The 19,979-nt window shown below is 44.0% G+C and overlaps 1 protein-coding gene across 1 annotated transcript; it reads right to left on the minus strand.

The window, feature by feature from the left end:
* On the minus strand, nucleotides 1–11,574 carry LOC126562341 (elongation of very long chain fatty acids protein 7-like). Its single transcript, XM_050218813.1, has 6 exons — nucleotides 11,432–11,574; nucleotides 2,497–2,687; nucleotides 2,337–2,417; nucleotides 2,104–2,266; nucleotides 1,363–1,490; nucleotides 1–561 (listed from the first exon to the last, which is right to left on the minus strand). Exons 1-6 carry the CDS (start codon nucleotides 11,571–11,573, stop codon nucleotides 1–3), a joined length of 1,266 nt encoding a protein of 421 aa, XP_050074770.1. The 5' UTR covers nucleotide 11,574.
* Nucleotides 11,575–19,979: the final 8,405 nt, after the last annotated feature.

Consider the following 19,979-nt stretch of genomic DNA (forward strand, 5'->3'; position numbering starts at 1 on the left):
TCATCCGCTTGCCAGTTCCACGGTTTTCGTTGGCCCCGTCCAGGATTCCTCGCCCGCTTCGCTTACCACTATCCGTTGCCTCAGTCCAGTTGTGTCCTGTTGGTGTTGTTGCACCATCTCCACGGTCACATCCTCCACGTTACTGCTGGTTACTTCACCTGCTAGCTCACCTTCCTTCACGTCCATCGGTGACTCTTCCAATGGTTTTTTCTCCGACTCCAGCACCGTCCTGCTGTCGTTGTTGTTTATGTCTTCCAGTGGAGAGATTTCTGGGCCTTCCTTAAGTGTGTGACTGATTTGTTCCGCTTCTACAGGAGATGCTTCTACGGGCGAGAGTTCTTGGACACCGGACACTTTCTTCGTCAGTTCGATTGCTGCGTTTGCTTCGGCACTGGCCTTGGCCGATTTCGATTTGCGCTTGTAGCTTTCGATGTAGAAGTTCATGAAGAGTGCCAGAAAGATGGATGCGTTGATCAGCAGTAGGGTGGTGATGAACCGCGGGAATGGGCAACCGGTTGCGAGGGCATTGATACAGTGCGCGATACAAATAACAAATTGAATCTAGAAGGAGAAAAGGGATTGGATTTAATCAGAAGAAGAGTTATTATAATTATACTTTTATGTTGAGTACTAAATAAAGTAAAATAAAATTAGGTTATTTCACATCAAGATATCCAAGAACGATTGTTTCACACCACAAATACAAAATAGGGAACTGGTTTATAAAATTCTTTTGCCTTTGATATGGCAATGAACCCAAGCGAACGCAAATGAATAGGTTTACCTTACAACATAGATCGTTCTCGCAATTATGTTTTAAAGCAACATTGCTCATGAGCTCATCAATAATAGCATAAAGCTACTGATAGGATATTAGTTTCACAAACAAACGTTTAAACACTTTTAAACAATATCAACGAATATCTCGCATGACGTAAACAATATTCAAAATCAATTAAAATTATGTTTAAACTGACTGCCTCTCAGTGGCAAACCAAGTCATTAAGTATCTCCCTAACACAGATGTAACTTCCTTGATTACCCTAAACAGAATAGGTCTCTCTCCGGGGAATTTTATAACGCGCTAATAAACTCCTGGTACTAAAACACTTCTATAGCGTTTTGCAGGCTGAAAGTCCGTTCCAGTATCAAGCAAACAAAAGTAGCAATCAAAAAGAAAAAAAAAACGAATCAAAACGAGCGCATTAAATCTTTTATCCTACCAATCAAGCAATCAACAGCTAATTCTCTTTAACAAAAAAGGGTGGTAGCTAATGCTCCAACCATCCTTGAGTCATAAATTTTCTTCTTCCTCTCTCTCTCTCTCGTTCTATCTCTCGGTAATCACAATACGATACTTACAATTTGAACTTCAGTCATGTATTTTTTCCACCAAATATCCCGATAGCCCATCGCTGACAGCATGTAGTAGAAGTACATCAGCACGTGTACGAAGTTGTTAATCACGTTCGGCAGCGTCGCATTACCACCTGTAAACGCAAGCGAAGAAACCAGAAAGAAAGATTAATGTACTATTACGGAATTATGGGGACGGGAAAGCACACAGGTGAATGGTGCGAGGTGTGCACTACAAATCAGGATTCCATTTTTTCATACTACACAAAAGAAACCATTTCCAGCCCAATGCGATAGCGATTACTGCCACCACAGCGACACAATTGCTCACAGATGGCGCTGCGATCGGGTGAAAGGTTGCTGAAGAAAACGATTGCTTTTGGACAACCGATAAAAACGCGCAATACTGGTGGTTTGATTTCGTTGCACACATTTCGCCACCAATTTTCCATCCCATCACCCCCTCCGCACATTTGCGGTGCTCCTAGTGTTAAATCGTGCGTAACGGAATATTTTCAATTATTCAATTGACAGGAATAATAAATAATGTTACAGCCGAACGCCATCATCTTTCACCTGCTCGTTTTTTTTTTGCTTTACCCTTGGCGCAGGAATTTTGGCTCCGGAAATTGTGTGTACACACTTTTTTTTCTGTCTCCATTCCTGGTTCTTTGCTGATTACACGACCACCTGCCAGCGCTACTGAAGGGCACAGAGCGAAGATAAACGCGTCACCCGTTTACTTACCGGCAATGAATTTTGTCAATATCCACGCCTCGATCGGTGTCAGCGAATGATGATAGACGTGCAGGTCGGTAATTTGGGACTGTTTCTTGCGTAGCACGAAGAACACGGTGTCAGCAAACTCGGACAGCTTCGAGAGATAGTACACGTAGCAGAGGTTGAACATCTGTGAAGATTTGTTAACCGGTTTAGGAAAATGTTCTATTTTCGTTCGCTTTCGCACAACTTTTACTTACTCTTCGCGAGAGGGGGCTATCGCTGTAGTCCACCGTCTGGCATGTTAGACTGTAACCCCTCACCCAACCAGCCATCAGGTGCTACGAAAAATGGTAGAAAATATTCCCAGCTCAGCTTAAAGATTTCACAAAGCGATGAATCGTTTTAGGATGCTCTTACCTCGTAGAACATGTAGCCACTGAGGAGCACCTGAAACAGGTTGTAGAAGATGATCACTCGTCGCAAGTCCATCGGCTTCCGGTCGCGCATGTACATCGGACCGATCAGGAGAACCCACAAGAGGTAGCAGATGATCATGCCAAGCGTCGGCAGTGGATTGTCCATGAAGGGTAGCTGTTTCGCGCGGGGATCTGAAGCGAATTGGGTGAGAAAAGAAGATATCCGTGTTATTTTGTGAGAAAAGGAATATTTTAAGGAGATTAATACATCCCTAGACCAACCCAAAAGGCCCACATGGCCTCAAAAGCATCTTTAAGACATTTTAAAAATATATTTTCTGATTCCCATAGCTAATGTTGCTTTGTGTTGCGCCTAAGAATAGACGAACAAAACTCAACAAATCTTTTCGATTTAAAAGTATGCACTTTTTTAAATTCATCGCTTGACTCGAAGGCTTGTTCGTTTAGTGAACCTTTACAAATCCAACACGCGCTGCCACCAATGAGCAGTTGATCTTCACACCAGACGCAGCTGTTGATCCAAGCCGATTGGACCTTCACCTAACTTCACCTCATCATTAATCATTCCCCTTTTTATTCACCGCGGCCGTCGGGCAGACCTAGAGCGCAGCCAGAGACCATCAACTTTATGACCCTTTTTTCCTCCTTCCCATCCACAATCCCGCCTCTTCTTGTCTCTCGAATATACTAACCAGCAATGAGTTCCACCAGCGCACGCCACCAGTGAGCAATCAGCGACGGGATGGAGCTTCCTCGAAAGTAGCCATCCATCGTGAGCAGTACCTCCGATTTGATCATATCAACCGGACTGTCTAGCTCAACCGAAGACGCAACCATGTGCGTCAGTGTAGCCATATTGTTTGCTGGCCACTAAAAACGGTCACTCCGAAACAAGCACTCAAAACACTATTACAACCACTGTGTCTGCCGGATCATACACTTCCTAACGCTTGCAGCCAGAACGATGCACTGGATCCTTGCCTCAGTGCGTAAGAAGTTATTATAGCAAACGTTCAAAACATACCCGAAAAACTTCTCTTTACCACCTCCATTAGAACGAGAGCTTAACCCTTCCACCCACAAAACGTTCTACCGATCATCACCACGGAAAACCCGGCCGGAACGCATTGCGTAATCGACACCGGCATCGACACGCAATGGAAAATCGTCCATCTCTTGCTTGCTTCCCTTGCTCTAGATATTCGACCAAAAACAAACAGAGACGAAGGCCCTGACTGACTGGCTTTTGGAAGCTTTCGCAAGCTTTCTACCCTTGCGCTTGTGCCGTGCTTGAACTTGGGGCCTAAAATGCAGCACATGCAGCTCAAGTGCATTTCGCACCCTGAAGAAGGGGGGTTACATTTAACTTCATTATCACGAATCAGTGGGCATGCATTCGGTGGCCGGTCGAGCGGAAAATAGAAAACATAAACCACTAGCCGGCTTCTGAGGACGATTCCGGTTGAACACACACGACACAACGCTTAAGCTCAAGAATGAAAACGAGTACGTTTATGGTAATCGGCCAACTTTAAGAACGTCCCCCAATCTACGCTACTGCTAGAATGTGAAACCCGCTGCACAACGGGCAACTATTTCGTAACAGTGTGCTTTAGTGGACGTTTGGTTGTTCGGTCGTAAAGTGTTTCTTGCACCAGCGCGTAGAAATAAAGTTTGAATTGGTACGCTTGAGGTGATTTATGATCTGTCGGTGTGGATGGGAATGTTTGTGTTTTACAGTGTACAATTGAACAGCAATTAATTATTGTGTTATAAAACGGATTAAGATCATTTATCTGCTTCTGCGCGCTTTCGTTGTAAAGTGGGTTCTTAACCGAGTTTTAAATCATTTATTAAACATGTGTTTAAAGTGCAATTGACGTGTTGTGTTTGGGGGCAGCCCGGTGGTCAACGGCAGGACCGGAAATTAAATCGTACCCATTCCGTTCTTCCGTAGCAAAGACAACTATTCAACTATTCAACCACCTGGTATCAATAAGTCCAGTGAGCCATTAGACGGCCGGATAATGATCTACTTGGTCATGTCAAGAAGTAAAAAAAGAAGAAGAAATACTGAGTTGATCGTTGGACAGTTTATCGGTGAATCGGCAGGAGCCGCGTTAAACGGTCATTCGGCAGAATCAGTGACAAATTCGTTATCATTCTTTTTCCGTGAAGCTACATTCTGATAAAGCAGTGAAGACAAATTTTGTTAGCCATCATGTAGCCGATTAATCATAACAGTCGGTAAATTCAGAAAAGACAAATGTTTACAAAATCCATTTGAAACGATGAACGGTAGGACGATTATTTCGATTAGCCTTTGGAGTATCCTAATGAATTAACTTAAGCGTAAACCTGATGAAACACTTTCTTGATAGTGACATGGAAATCAAAATCGGTAGAGCCTCTTAATTATTTGCATTGCAACATAAACTTACACACAGTCCAGAGAATCATTCTTTCAATGTAGTTCTACATTGTGCACACTAAGTCTCTAATTATGCTTATGTGTATTTGGGTTTAATTGATCAATCGATATTATGAATTGATTCTGAATTTTTGTCGCTATTTTTAATAAACACTATTACCTATAACTTTAGTTACTTTTCGTCCCACATTTCATGTGTCTTTTTGTAAACAGATTAATTTATTATATCCAAATTATTGTTGAACAAAACTTTAACAAGTTAAGACAAGTTTATAGAACATGTTTTTAACCAGCAATGTGCTTTATAAAATCATGAATATCATAAGGTCGCGTGCAGAAATCAGATTACATTACATTTTTTGACGAAATCTTTCAAAGATCATACTTATTGTAGAAAATATAAAAAGAGTCGAAATAAAAATTATTTTAAAAGTTATCTACATCAAAGCGTGTATTTAGAGAACGACTATGTTCTTTTTTTACTTAATTTTTACTATTGGTAGTTTACTTTCCAAAACAATTTATATTCCTGATTGCTTTTTCTTTCTGATGCTTCAGAAAGTTCGTGCTAACGTACCTCGTTTTAAACATGTGCATTCAGCCAGTTACCGGGGCAGTGAACGTCCTACTCTGTCAAGAAAATTACCGTTTTGCATCTAGGTCTCTATAGAATTAATATAAAATTCTCGGAAATCTGACGAGCAATTTATTGCGTGTTAGAAGAATTTAATCTACGATTAATTGTAGGGTACATGCCCGATAATTAAACAATCAAAACCACGAATTACTGTGTCCGGTAGTGCTGCTCTTAATAACAAAACATTGCCGCAAACTAAACTTAAAAGGCATGATTTTAATTAAAAGAATTTATTTTTTAAACCGACATTTTTCGATCTCCAAATTACGAGTTGATCTAAAACTACAAATTTATTTATATAACGTCAGCAAAGCATCCCATATAAACTGAATCCACCTGTTCTGCGTCCACTAGTCGTCATGTTTGCATCCCGTTCGTACCAACCCGTCAATCAGGAAATGATCGATAGTATAGCGCCAAGCACCGCAAACAACCACGTGCTCGTACGCATTTACCACACATCGGCCCAACTACCCCGGAGGCTCAAGTACCGCATCTAATCAACGTCACACACATCCAAGCAAGGAGTAATCGGAATCATACCGTAATTGACCCACCACCCAGAGTACGGGTGGTAATGATCATGAAACTGAGAGTGTACAGCATGCATTAAAAGCCACGATTCCTTCCTACCTCGTGGCACACCGCAAAGCACAAACAAAAAAACCGGATTGTGGGTAAGTATGTGTTTGCTAGTACGCCGGCTTCAATTTCAAGTGCAAGCTCATCGACAGTACCAATGGTTCACGCCTGTACAGGTGCAAGCATACCGATTTGTGGAGCTTTTGCAATTGTCCACAGATCGGTTGGTAGCTGAGAGGGGTTTTTTTCTTCTTCTGTTTGCGTGTGTCCAATACAATACATACACATTAACCCACACAAAAAAATCCCCAAAGTCGCACCACTATTTGAAACGATCGTAACCGTTCGATTTGAAAAGATCAATTTTACTTTCATTCATTCACTCGCGCGTAGGAATGTTTTCTTTTTCGCCCTGCTCGCTTCACTCCGTCCCATTATGCTGGCCACACAGAGGAAAGAGTACGAAAGCGAGAGTGAACGCAAGCCAAACGGTATCGCCCGCGGCAATACGTCGGTTTGCGCCGTTGCGCAATTTAATCGACGCATGAGAGACGAAAGATTCCAACGCGCGTAGCAGCGACGAACGGTCGACCGCACTGCACTGCGCAACAACGCGACGGTCATGAACAAATTATGCTTTGAATCTTTCTCGAACCACTCGCCAAATTGCGCACAAGCTTCAAGTGCAAGCCCAAGTGCATGCACGGTAGTGAAGGTCAGTACCAGCTGGACAGCATCCAAAAGGGTCCTCGATAGGTTCAAGGCATCGTAACTGTACCCCGTTCATTGCACACGCACTACTACGATTGTATTGTACGATTTGGCTGCTCAAGACGTGTCTGGCACGTTGTGATAATTGCACAATAGTAATTTGTTGAGATAGGTATTTGCCTATACCGGTGTTCCTTTCTTGAGGGGCCAATTCTTTCTGCTTTACTTGCCACAAGATTTGGTGGGAACTTTGTTATGACGTGGGGCACCGTTCGATTACGTCCGCCCGTTTTTTGGGTTGTCTAATCGAGATCACGTTCCAGCCTGCACGCTGCTGCTGTTAGTTTGATGGGGATAACTTGTTGCTTTTGCAGGGATTTGGGTTTTGCTTGAGGTGTTCTTTTAGTTCTTTTTTTATTGTGTGACAATTACTGGTTGCAGCGAATGCTTTGTCTGTAGTTTTTTTTTTTTTTTGCGATACCACCTACAGGTTTTATACGATATCCTTTGTTTTACGGGGTGGGTTGCTCGCTAGCCCTAACTGGAACGTATCCAGAGAAAGTGAACGAGTTTGTGTGGTTTTTGCTCCTGCTTAAAGTAGGTGAAAAGTCGATTAGGTTTATTAGCACTGTGCGTCAAATGGTGACATAAAACCATTTGGTATCAAACATAAGAGATTATGCAATTAGCGATGTATAAGCAGTATTCAAGAGCACGAGAAAACCTTTTTGAAATTACATATGCTTAAAACAGACTTTGGTTGATTGTTTTAGTTTAGGAAATTATAAAATAAAACTTTTTTGACAAATTAAGCGGCATTAAATATGTCATAGTACAATGGCTACGGCAAATAAAGCTTCAAGTTTCGACGGATGAAACGTATACAAAGCGAGACATCATTATCATAAGTTCAATGGCAACGCATGTTTCGATGTGCCAGACAGTTTGTGCCGTTACGTATAGCATCACCAAGACCCCTCTGCCACCCTAACGATAATTCTCATTGGGAAGGCAAACATGATGAAACTGTAAAGGCTTCTTCAGCGCCAAGACGGATGTGAATGTTTGAAGAAAGAAAAAACGTTAATGTTTAAACATTTCTGAAAAGGATGTTTAATTATTGAGAACGAAGGCCATTCGCTTGATCGCTCGGCTAAAAGTGTGAACGTTAGTTTTTCCCAATCGTGGGAATAATATTCAAATAGTATAAACAAAAAAGATAAACTAGTGTTCGAATTACGACACAACGTTCAAGGGAGAACAGCCCATTTGTTGCCGATGCTACCATACACACACACACACAAATGTTGGAACCAGCACGCCCTTATCTGGTTTGTGGCTGGCTGCTGTCCGACCTACAATAGGCTGGTTGTCCTTGTTTTTGGGACATCTAAGCGCAATCATGCAACCAAACCTTATTTTAAATTTCTGCTTCGTAAGGGAAGATGTCCAATATTTTGGTGTCCCTTTCGATTCGGTCGCTCGTGGCAACCGGTTTGGTAGATGGACGTGATTTCTGGGCCTTTGTTATCGATCTGCTTTGTAGCATATTATGCATATTTGCATCAGTTGCATTTTATGTTTGCTTACATCATTTTTTTGTCTTGCTCACTATTTCTCCTGCTGTTTGCAATCAAACGTAGAAAAAAAAAACATACACACACACAGACCCGAACCAAACCACCGTGGTGTGCCCTTTTTTCCTATTCCGTTGCATTTTGTGTGCCTTTTTTTGTGCGTGTTTATTGTTGCCGAGACGGTTGCTGCTTTTCGACGAAGGCAACACAGTTAAATCTGCCTGCCGGTGCAACTTTAACACAGTCCACCCTCTCAAATAAGCTAGCAGCAGCAACATCGATCGACACAATTGGTTGCCTGCTTGTTGTGTTGCTGCCTTTTCTGTCGTAGGCAAAAGGAAAAACAAATTATAAAAACACATCTCCACGCACCGACTAGACGACTCAACCACAGGACTCTCCACTTCAGCTTCGATCTGCCGCGAGTCTAAGCTAAGCGATGTATTCCAACAAAAAAGCCATGGTGCTGTAACGCACTGTTCGAACTCGCAATACCCGGCCCAGTTTCCATCACGCAATGGGTTAGCCCAGGGTGCAACGAACACGCGAAGACGCATACCGACGCATAGCTGCGGCTGCGAACAGCCGAGATGGAAAGAGCGGGTCGAAAGGAATTGATTTTCTTTTCTGGGTGAAGGTCGACCTCGTGAGATAACACGTCAAATTGTGCGTTGGAAGCGGACGACAACGACTCTCGCTGTGGCGTTCCATCGGCGGCAGGTGGTGTGATCGGCCGTCTTGATCGCTTCCTGGTGTGGCCTGCTGTCGGTAATAAATGGCCGTTTAATCGAACGCTTTAGTCTGGTGAGTGCAATATGTGGATCGATGACTGTAAGCCCTTAGGTGGGGTTGACTCTCATGCCAAAGATTATTGGATCGTCTTCCATGCATATATCGTTGCATCAGTGCAGTCTGAATATGATCACAAATGCAGGAAAATTATAACGTTTTATTTTTAAGAAAGTGTCAAATCAGTTCTCTGTATTCCGTTACATAAGCTTAACATAATCCGTAGCTTCGGTTAAAAATTTCCAACCAAATTTATTATTTTGCAAAATTTATAAATATTTTCATCCAACCAAAACCCTTGAATTTTTCTTATTTGTTCTTTAATTGTTGACATTACAGTATAAAGCCATCATAATATAAATAAATGAATCAATAGCATCGAATTTTTGGTTTCTTAATCCGAATATTTTTACTTGAAATTTTGAAAGTAATTTTCTTGCTTTCAATTGTTCAAAATTCACTATTTCATAAAAAATACACAGACAAAGGAACAGTACTTCAATCTTATTGATTTTTTTGTATCAACAATGTTTATTAAAAATGTAAAAAAATTAACATATTTTTTATAAGTTTTGAAAATTTTTAAGACAAATAGCTATTTATGGTTTTTCATGTTCGTTTAGCAGACAATTTAGCAAAACAAATCATTAAACAAATCCATTTTTTCTAGAAATAGTGAAAAGTTCACACATGAATGTGTGAAAAAATCGAAAAACTGTTTAGCAATGCTAAGAAAACAAATGACATACTCATTAACAAGCGAACCAACTCACAGATAAGATCTATACGTCATAGTTATATGAGCATGAGCACTTCATCTGCATCATGGTTGCAAAAACAAGAAACTTCCTCTACATGACGATAATGTCCGGACCAGTTGCAAATGGTTTCATCACAATGGCAAACAATCTTCACGACCGTAACCTTCCGCCTTCCAAGCAGGAAGCACTCTGTGACAATCTTCACGATCGGACGATCTTTGCCCTGGCAAAACAAACGCTGATCTCCCACAATCATCATCACCATCCTGCTCGGTGTGCTGACTCACATGCGATGGCTCGAAGAGACAGAGACGCTTACACGCATCGCTACGCCGCGGAAGGTCTTGCGTGAAAAAAGAATCCGGTGCTGGGCGTTCTGCGTACCAAAGTACCCCACAAATTGACCTCTAGTGTTGGTTGTGTTTTACGGTTTCTAATCACAATTTTTGTTTAACTCACCCACCCGATTCACAATCACCGTTCCGTCTAACATCAGCATAATATGAAGGAAAGGAGGTTTGGGAGGGAGGTTCGGAAGGGTTGGTAGACCTTGTAAGTTGGCGGTGGATGTTTGGTTTTGGTAGCTTAAGGCATGTAGTTTAGATTTCCGTGTCCGTTTATTGGATCATGGTTGAACATAGGCGATTCGCCCATGCCGAGGACGTCGATTTTCGATACATTTTCACCACGGACGTCCGCGAATGCCTGTGGTGGTTGTTGTATTTGGGTCAGTTTTAGCCAATGGCAAGGATATTTTGGAAACGGTCCTTGAAAGATATAAGTGTGTCAAAAACTGCCCTGGAGAAGTCTACAAAAGCGAGGAAAAGCGAGCAAACTAGTAGCAAAACACATCTGCCCAGGAATGTTGAAGCTAAACCAGTGTCTTTTACAATATTAGGCATAGCTGAATTTATGCCTGTTGCCCATTCCTTCTCTACAGGGAACTCCACGCCAATAATCTTCCCCTGTTTTGAGCAGAAATCGTAAAACTGGTTCCCTAAACTGGTACATTTGGAGCTCTATTTTTTCACCAAACAACGTTCACGCGATCACTGCATTCTGTCAAATTCATTTTTGAGAAACATCTAAATTTTTTAAAATTATGAATTAAGCTGTGGATTCTGCTTGTACTCCTTTCTAACCGCACTCTCTGCTATTTTAGTGCACCAGTACTCCCATCACCAATCAACGAAGCAGTGAAAAACATCGACAGCTGACAACCTTCATCAACCCTTCCGATCGACTCGAGTCACTATAATTTGCTAACCCTAATGTGCCCTCAACACTCGGCACCCTTCTTCGGCCGGTTGGCTGACCGTACCGCTGTTGCAGCAGAACACCGAATGTTCAATCCGCGGAGAAGCAAGGTCGGTTGATAATTACGCTACGGCTCGATGCAAATGTACGGCATCGGCTTGGTGACTTACCAGCGATCAGCTCCTCCACGATCAACCAGTAGCGATCGATGAGGCCGGTCCAGTTGCGCTCACTGTTGTACTCGTCCACCGCCATCCGAAAGACGAACGACGTGCCGGAGTAAAAGTCGGTAAAGTTGTCCGCGACACTCATGGCTGGTGTGTACTGTTGTCGCTCACAGCTTCCGTTGGACACGCAAAGATGATGTGATGTGTGTGTGTGCGACGTGGCACTTGTTAGCTTTTGTTGGGAAATTTGTTCCTCAAGTATCCGATTCACTTGTAGCCGTTAAGGAACCTCGGAATGCTTCCAAGGGATTTTCTAACGGATGAAGTGCCGAACGGTTTTGTTGATCACATTAAAGGTAGCTCACAGGGAATCTTTCGCTAGACCTGAACTATTCGAAATGGGGAGGTTAGACACACGCACACGCCTAGGACACGTTACGCCTAGGAAGCGTTCCAGACGACGATGGAAGCCCGTATCTTGCTTAACACATGCGTTGACCTAGATTTTGTCTAATAAAATCCATCCCATTTTGCATCGGCCAAGCTGGACATCATTTCGCGTTTTCTACGAAACAGATTAAGCGACCACACACACACACGCTCAGGGGTACCAAAAACACCATACACAATCATGCACGCACTGTTATCCGATTTTCCTTATTTTGCTAGTTGGAACCGAAATTAAGAACAACCGACCGATGGCCACACATGCTTGGACGGTACCGAGCAAAAATTCAGCAACTTCGCGCGACACACACGACCGTCCGACACGACCAAACACCAGCAACTGACCGTACCGAACTTTCAGTGACTCCTTTCGGTGGTGGGTTCACCCCAAAATCGCTTGGCTCACTTGTCACAGCTTGGAAAAATTTGGGCAGCCCCTCTCGCCACATCCCCCCACACACACATACACACAAACCGGCCACACACAAGCGGATGCGGTAACAGCGCTAGACGATCTTGCGACAGATGGGTGTACGATCGATGGTTGATGCTGCTACGACTGCTGCTTCGAAGAGATTCCTTCGGACTCGCACACTACCCACCGCCCAACGGTAACGCTGGTACAATGTGACAAAATACAAAGCTTTCGCGAGTCTTTCAATCCCGTCCCACCCCTTCCACCTTGCGTTCCTTGGTGAGCGAACGAGCTCGCGCGCGCGCGCGCACACACACGCACCAAGAGCGTGCGTTAGCCAAACGCGCCGATGATCTTCGAGTCGATGAAATGCCGAGATGCGAAAGCTCGCTCGAAGATCAATGGAATTTCGTTGTGCGCGTGTGGTTGTGTACGAGATTTGAGGGAGGGAAAGAGCTATGCGGTTAGATCAAGGGGCAAGTTTCGATCAAGTTCAGCAGTGTCCTTCGCAGGGGGACGGTAGAGATCGTAACAGTAGTGGTGTTAGTAGCAGTAGTAGGGAAGCCGATTGTTGCGGTATAACAGTGTGGTCAATCATTAGGCAACCAGGCTGAACACACCACACTGAAACGGTATGCTGATCATTCCCTTGCTCGTTCGTCCCCCTGCGCCCCGTTACCAACTAATGTTCGGTCGCCCTATCGCCCTATCAAGCGCTGATGATGGTGAAATGTGATAAGTGCTTGGAAGCAACCTGATTGTACGATTTCAAAGTGTGAAATGTAGCTTTACGATTAAATATTTAATGACTATCATTTAAAAAGCCTCAGGACATAATTAGTGTATGAAAAATATTTATTTTGCACTTTAAAAATATTTGTTTTAGGCTGTTTTAAAGCTTTAAGCTCAAATAAACATAGAATTTTCAAGAAACCATGAGAAAAAATCTAAAAATGTATAAATATTGAATTTTTAGTATTGAATAAGCAAGCTAGGCTCAAGCTAATTTTGTTTTATGTTTTGCCTGTTTCGAAAGGAATTACCATCATGTCCCCAAAACTATTTCACAATAAAAACGACGTATTTCGATATTATGCTCAGCTCAAATTGTGCTTTGTTCTACACACTTATCATTCCACCCTGTTCATGCTAATAAAACGATAACGCACCGGTTCCACCTGCGGAAACTTGAAAAATTCTCCCTTATGTACCATTAGTTGTTTCGATCGATCAAGATCGCAAAGGTTTGCAATCATTTTCCTGTACGATCAGCACATTTGCTCTTGCAGCAAATTATTTTGTTTTACCTTCCCATACAAAACAGAAAAGTTCACATTCTGGATCGCATGCAAGCGAAATGAATGTGTCAACAAAACAATCGCCCAAACTAGGGCACGATTGTTCGGGTCGGGACACGGGCGGCAACATTCCGAACGCTGCACCAACGTTGTTGACCCGGGTGAGTGGAAAACACAAACATACCCCACGCGATCGTATGACAACGGGAACACAGCGGCCGAATGTGGCGTTTCGTTAAATCCACTAGGTCAGCATTTTTATTGGTCACAAATCCATCCAAAGGGGCTTCTTTGCGAAGGGTAGCACATCCCATACGCAGGGCAGTGCACATGGAAAGTCATTAATGGGTAAGGAAATTAACATTAGCAGTATTTCGAAAAACAAAACATCGTCTGCCAGACGCTCATTAAAAGATCGCTCGCCCAAGAACGATTCTTGGATGTTCCGGTGCTCTCTTCCGTGTCGAAATACCGGTAATGTTCGGCGAGATTAATTAAGCCTCCGACGCTCCCGATTTGTCTCGCTAAGTTTCGATTCGATTCGTACTAAAAGTGCGTTTTTTTTGCTCCATCACGCTGATGGGGAAGGATGATGAGGTTGACGTCAGTTGTGTGCGCATCAAATGAGTTGGGTTTTCCGGATGGTTTCGATAGAGTTGGTGTTGAGATGTTGAGTTGAATCGAAAACTAATCGTAAGGATGCCATTGACCGGTGTACCTTTTGTCGATTGTTGGCTATGGTTACAAGGGAAGACTATTTTGGGAATGAGTAACTTAAAGAATGGATTAAAATATACGCACCAGAAGTAATACCGACCGTCAAATCGATAGGCAAATCGAATGAATGGATGGTGTTTGCCTAAAAAAATGATGAGGGATATGTAGCTGTTTGAGTGGTCTTTTTCATAGTTTCGGTCGATTAATTTTACCTTTTAAGCCAAACCTACTACAATCGATAACAGTCAAAGAGGTTGTTTTTTGGGTTGTTCTTGTAAAATCTATTTTTGGTACCTTCATGGTACCTTCATGATCAATCGCAATTGATTGGCAATCAATCTGTTAAACAGATTGATGTTCTGTGGATGCTCAATTTTAAACATATTTTTTTTTTTAGCAAGGAATCGATAGATTGCTTGGCAACGCAGAAGCTAAATTCGTCCTCTTCAAAGCTTGATAGTCATCGGCAGTTGTGTGCTGAAACTTTTGTCATTTAAAAGGCAAGAAAATGTTGGTATTAGCAACAGCAACGTGAAACCCATCTTTAAGTCATTCGGATATGAAAGACTCTAGCGAAGATCAAAGCAAATCTCACTGCCACTGTCCGAAGGAGCGGCAATCTCGAAGGCAAGTGCATTAGATTGCCATAAGTTGGCTGCAAAATCTTTACGTCTTGGCGTCTTGCCGTTTCTCTTCGATCGACCGATTATACTAGACCAAAGGGATGCATTTAATGATCATGCAAGGGTTTAACGATAGAAATTGGAATTTCATACTTAACACGGTAGCAAGGAATAGTTATGAGCCTGTTTGTTCCAAAAAACTCCACTGTCCACTATCGATCTAAAATTGATTTTAAAACCTTCATCAGCAGTGGTCTCCATTTTACCTTTATACCATGATAATAAGTACCTCTTACGAACTGCTGTAACGGACACTACCAAGCACATCTGAATTTAGATACGAACGGATCTATTCAGCTCTAAATGGGTATCTGAACAGTCTTAAATTTTCAATTCTTCATGATTATTGCTGTCTGAGATCGATGCCGCGACACTAGCTTCACCTTTCAGAGCCACATACACAAGGTCGAAAAGAATTTTCTCCAAAGCCCAAACATTCTTCTTTTTCGCGGTATGTCCTTCAAACCCCGTGGCGGTCACGCTACAGCCTTAAAAAGGCGGGTGCATGCTCGATCGGATAAAAATGCCTTCTGACACTCTAAAACAATCGATTGCACAATCTCACTCTCCCTCCCGGGGAGGGCCAATCATGTCCAACTCCCCCTTGCACCCAATAATATCACCATCCACATGCTTCTGAAGTTTGAAGCATCGAATCCTAAAGCGCTGCTAAAGTTTCTAGTCTAGATCCATGTAAGCGTGCCCGATTAGGGCGAGTTATAGATTTTAACCTGTCCTTTTCGAGTGGACTGTATTAGGAGAAAAAAAAGGAGGAATTTCGGAGCAAAAGGAGAACACGTCCGTTCGCTCAGTTCACTACTTGATTTCTATGTATTTCCATGTATGTGTGACATTACTGTTCGTTGCCCAAAACCATTCCCAAAAAACATACCGTTGACACATTATGCCCAGATAGCATAACATCCTCCCCGGCGTTGACACATTATGCCCAGGTGGCATAACATCCTCCCCGGCGTTGAAATAGTATTTCAACTATCAATTTCGTCTAACGGCAGCAAGCAGACTTCTGTAACTGCGCGTTTGAACTCCGCTCCATTCGCCGTTCTAACGGTAACGACACGTGTCACACCGTCGTCTCCGGGGTGTGCAGCTACTATCCTTGCAAGCGGCCAGTGTAGTGGTGGTGTATTCTGGTCTGCTAGTAGTACAAGCGATCCCACCTTGATCTCCTTCCGCTTCAGCCATTTCGACCGATTTTGGAGTTCCGGCAAGTACTCGGCAGTCCACCGTCTCCAGAAGTGTTGCAACATAGATTGCACCAACTGCCATCGTGAGAGACGGTTCTCCTTTAGGATGGAGTAGTCGGGTTCTGGAACAGCTTGCATCTCTCGGCCTATCAGGAAATGTGCCGGGGTGATTGCGGTGTAGTCGGATGGATCGTCTGAGCTCGGTACTAAGGGTCGAGAATTTAGTACCCCTTCTATTTGTGTAAGGGTCGTGTAGAGCTCCTAGTAGGAAAGTTTTCTGTCACCAACAATACGTTTCATGTGGTGCTTAACCTGCTTCACACCAGCCTCCCAGATACCGCCAAAGTGCGGACTTCGCGGTGGTATGAACGACCAGTCAATACCGTTGTCGGCACAATAGTTGATGATCTTCTTCGTGGTGCACTCTTTCTTGAACATAAGCCAAAGCTCGTGCAGCTCCGTTTTGGCTCCGACAAAGTTGGTTGCATTGTCAGATCGTATCGATTTCGGGTACCCTCGTCGACTGGTAAACCGCCGCAAGCTTGCAAGGAACGCGTCTGTCGTCAAGTCCGAGACCAATTCCAAGTGTATGGCTCGAGTCTGCAGGCATACGAACAGGCACACATAGGCTTTTGTGATCTGCGGCTTGCGAGAGGTCGATGACTTGATGGAGAAAGGACCTGCATAGTCTACACCGGTATCCGAAAAAACGGGGGCTGGCTGGACACGATACGATGGTAAATCACCCATCATTTGCGTTGTCTTAAACGGGTTCGCCTTGAAACAGACGATGCATTTTCGTGTCACCTTACGGATAGTGCTCTTCACGTTCAACGGCCAGTACCGTTGACGTACAACTGCAAGCAGGCCTCTTTGCCCGATGTGCAAGTTGTTAATGTGTAACTGACGAACAAGTGCCTCGGTGACAGGATGCTTAGCCGGCAACAGCATCTGATGCCGACTATCATAGGGTATGATGGCTCGCTTGATTCTTCCACCAACTCGTATGATACCATCATCTGGATCCAAAAACGCCTTTAGTCCATTGAGTCGACAATTTGTATTCGAATCGTCCATTAGAGCGAGGATTTCTTGTTGAAAGGCCTCTCGCTGAACCATTCGTATAATTACGTGTGTCGCTGTACGTAATTCTGTTGCTGTGAGTTGACCTTTTATCACCTCCCCTTTGCGTGACTTGATAAACCTAGCGAGACGCACCACGTAAGCCATACTCCTAACCATTTTCGTGAAACTTCCCAACTTCTCAAAGATTGGGAAACGCTCAACAGGAACAGTAGTGGCCAACGCCACTCCAGCTCGCATTTCCGGCAGCTCGTTGTCCGGAATTTCCGTATAGTCCGCCTTCTTGACGATGGGTTGTAGTGGCCGAGGCTGCCACCACATCGTAGACTTCATCAATTTCTTCGGTGTGACTCCACGTGAAATCAAATCGGCCGGATTATCGTAAGTGGAAATATAATGCCAAAGGAAAGATAGGCTGAGTTGTTGGATTTCACTTACCCGATTTGATACGTACGTTTGCAACAGGTCAGGGGACTTCTTGAGCCAACACAACACGATTTTTGAATCGCTCCAGAGATGAACAGATTCAAATCCAAGCTCCGTAGCGTCCAGGAACTTCACAACCATTCTAGCAAGTAACAATGCCGCCATCAGTTCAGCTCGAGGGGTCGTGAGGGCCTTCTGCTTCGGATTCCGTTTCTTCGGTAGGATTCGAGATTTGCTGCAGATCAATTGCATCTTGGGCTCCTCATTCGAGAAAGAACCCTGCACGTACAAACAGGCACCATAAGCTTGATCAGATGCGTCGGCGAACCCTTGCAGTTCTAGCTTGAGCACATTCTTCCAGGAAATCCATCTCGGAACTTGAACTTCCCTCAGCGCTGTCATCTCAGTTCGGAAATTTCGCCACTTCTCATTAACTTCGGTAGGAACTGTGTCATCCCAATCTATCCGAAGTTCGCCGACTTCACGTAAAATCAGCTTCGCGTAGGTGATAACTGGCCCAAAAAATCCAAGCGGGTCGAAAATCTTGGCCAGTTGACTCAGGAGCCTTCGCCGAGTCATTTCTTGTGAGTGGTCGAAATCAGGAACAGACACCGAAAACCAATCCTCAAGCGGATTCCATGTAACACCCAAAGTCTTCACTGTCGTGTTGGAGGTGTTGTCTGTAACTTCGAAAGAAGTTCCTCTAAGTTCTTCTGCTACTCCTGCAACGATATCAGGATGATTAGCACACCATTTATGAGCACTGAAACAAGCATTCTTTAGCAGTTTTGTCAAATCTCGTTGAAGTTGGCATGCCTCAGCAAGTGTATCAGCTCCAGTTAACGTATCGTCCATGTATGTTCCCTTGTTAACTACTTCGGCAGCCCTCGGGAGCTCGCCCTGATGATCGTTAGCTGCCTGCTTAAGCGCCATGGTTGCTTGGAACGGGGAAGGTCCCAATCCATAGGTAACAGTGAGCAGCTCTTGTACTGTTAGTGGATCGTTCCGGTTGTACCTCCAAAAGATTCGCTGGTACCTCGTGTCTTCCGGATGGACCCTCACCTGACGAAACATCTTCGGAATGTCCAGTGTGAAAACGTACTGGAACCCTCTAAAACGAAGAAGAATTGCAGTGAGATCGTTTTGGACTGTTGGTCCAGTCATTAAAACGTCGTTGATGGATACACCCGTCGACGTCTTTGCTGATCCATCAAACACGACTCGTAGTTTAGTTGTAGTGCTCGAAGGTCTCAGCACGCAGTGGTGAGGTAGATAGAACACCGACCCTGGGTCCTCGTTTGGTGCTTCCACAATCTCACGCATGTGTCCTAGTTGCTCGTACTCTCGGATGAACTGTGAGTACTGTTCCTTCAGGTCGGGCTGCCTTTCGAGTTTTCGCTCCAGCGCCAGAAATCGTCGCAGTGCCATTTCACGCGAGTCGCCAAGCTCGCGTTTCCGTTCGTTGAAAGGGTGTCGGACCACATACCGACCCTCCTTCGTTCGCTCGTGTGTGCGTTGAAAATGTTCCAAACACACCTCGTCGTCCGCCTTCGGAGAAGGGCGGAGCTCGTCGCAGGATTCTACCTTGTAGAAGTTCTTCAGTAGTTCCGTAAGCGGCTCATCATCCGTAGTGTTGCAAAGTGTACGTGCAATGATAGTCGTGTCGCTCCTAATCACACCGCCAGCAATCCAACCTAGTTTCGTATTTTGCAGCACAAGTCGATTGGAACCAAGATCGCATCGGCCATCTTGCATTAGATCCCAGAACGATTCAGCGCCAATTAACATATCGACAGGTCCTCTTCTGTTGAAGGTAGGGTCGGCCAGCACCTGTTCGCTCGAGATGGGCCACTGTGATATATCAAAAGACTTGGACGGAAGCTCACCAGTAATTCGTGGGATCACTAAGAATTCAATTTCCGCTACGATGTCACCAGCACGAGACCTAATCGTTGTGTGCAGTTTACGGCTTAAACGGGTTTTGTTACCGTTCAAACTATTAGCTATGACGTCAGTGGATTCCATTCTCAAAGAAAGAAGATTAGCAAAGCGTTCAGTAACAAAATTCATTTGTGAAGCCGAATCCAGAATCGCTCGGCACGGGTAAGGAGTATTACGCAAACCGTCTACTAATACCACTGCGGTCGAGAGAACAGTTTGTCTCTCAGGATACATTTCCTTGGTGCATAGAGTTGTCGGTGGTTCAGCAGGCAAGTTTGGATTCTCTGCTAACGCTGTTGGCGCTACACGATCGGGAACATGGCTTGAACGATC

The sequence above is a fragment of the Anopheles maculipalpis genome, chromosome 3RL (assembly GCF_943734695.1).
Source record: "Anopheles maculipalpis chromosome 3RL, idAnoMacuDA_375_x, whole genome shotgun sequence".
Taxonomy (NCBI): Eukaryota; Metazoa; Arthropoda; class Insecta; order Diptera; family Culicidae; genus Anopheles; species Anopheles maculipalpis.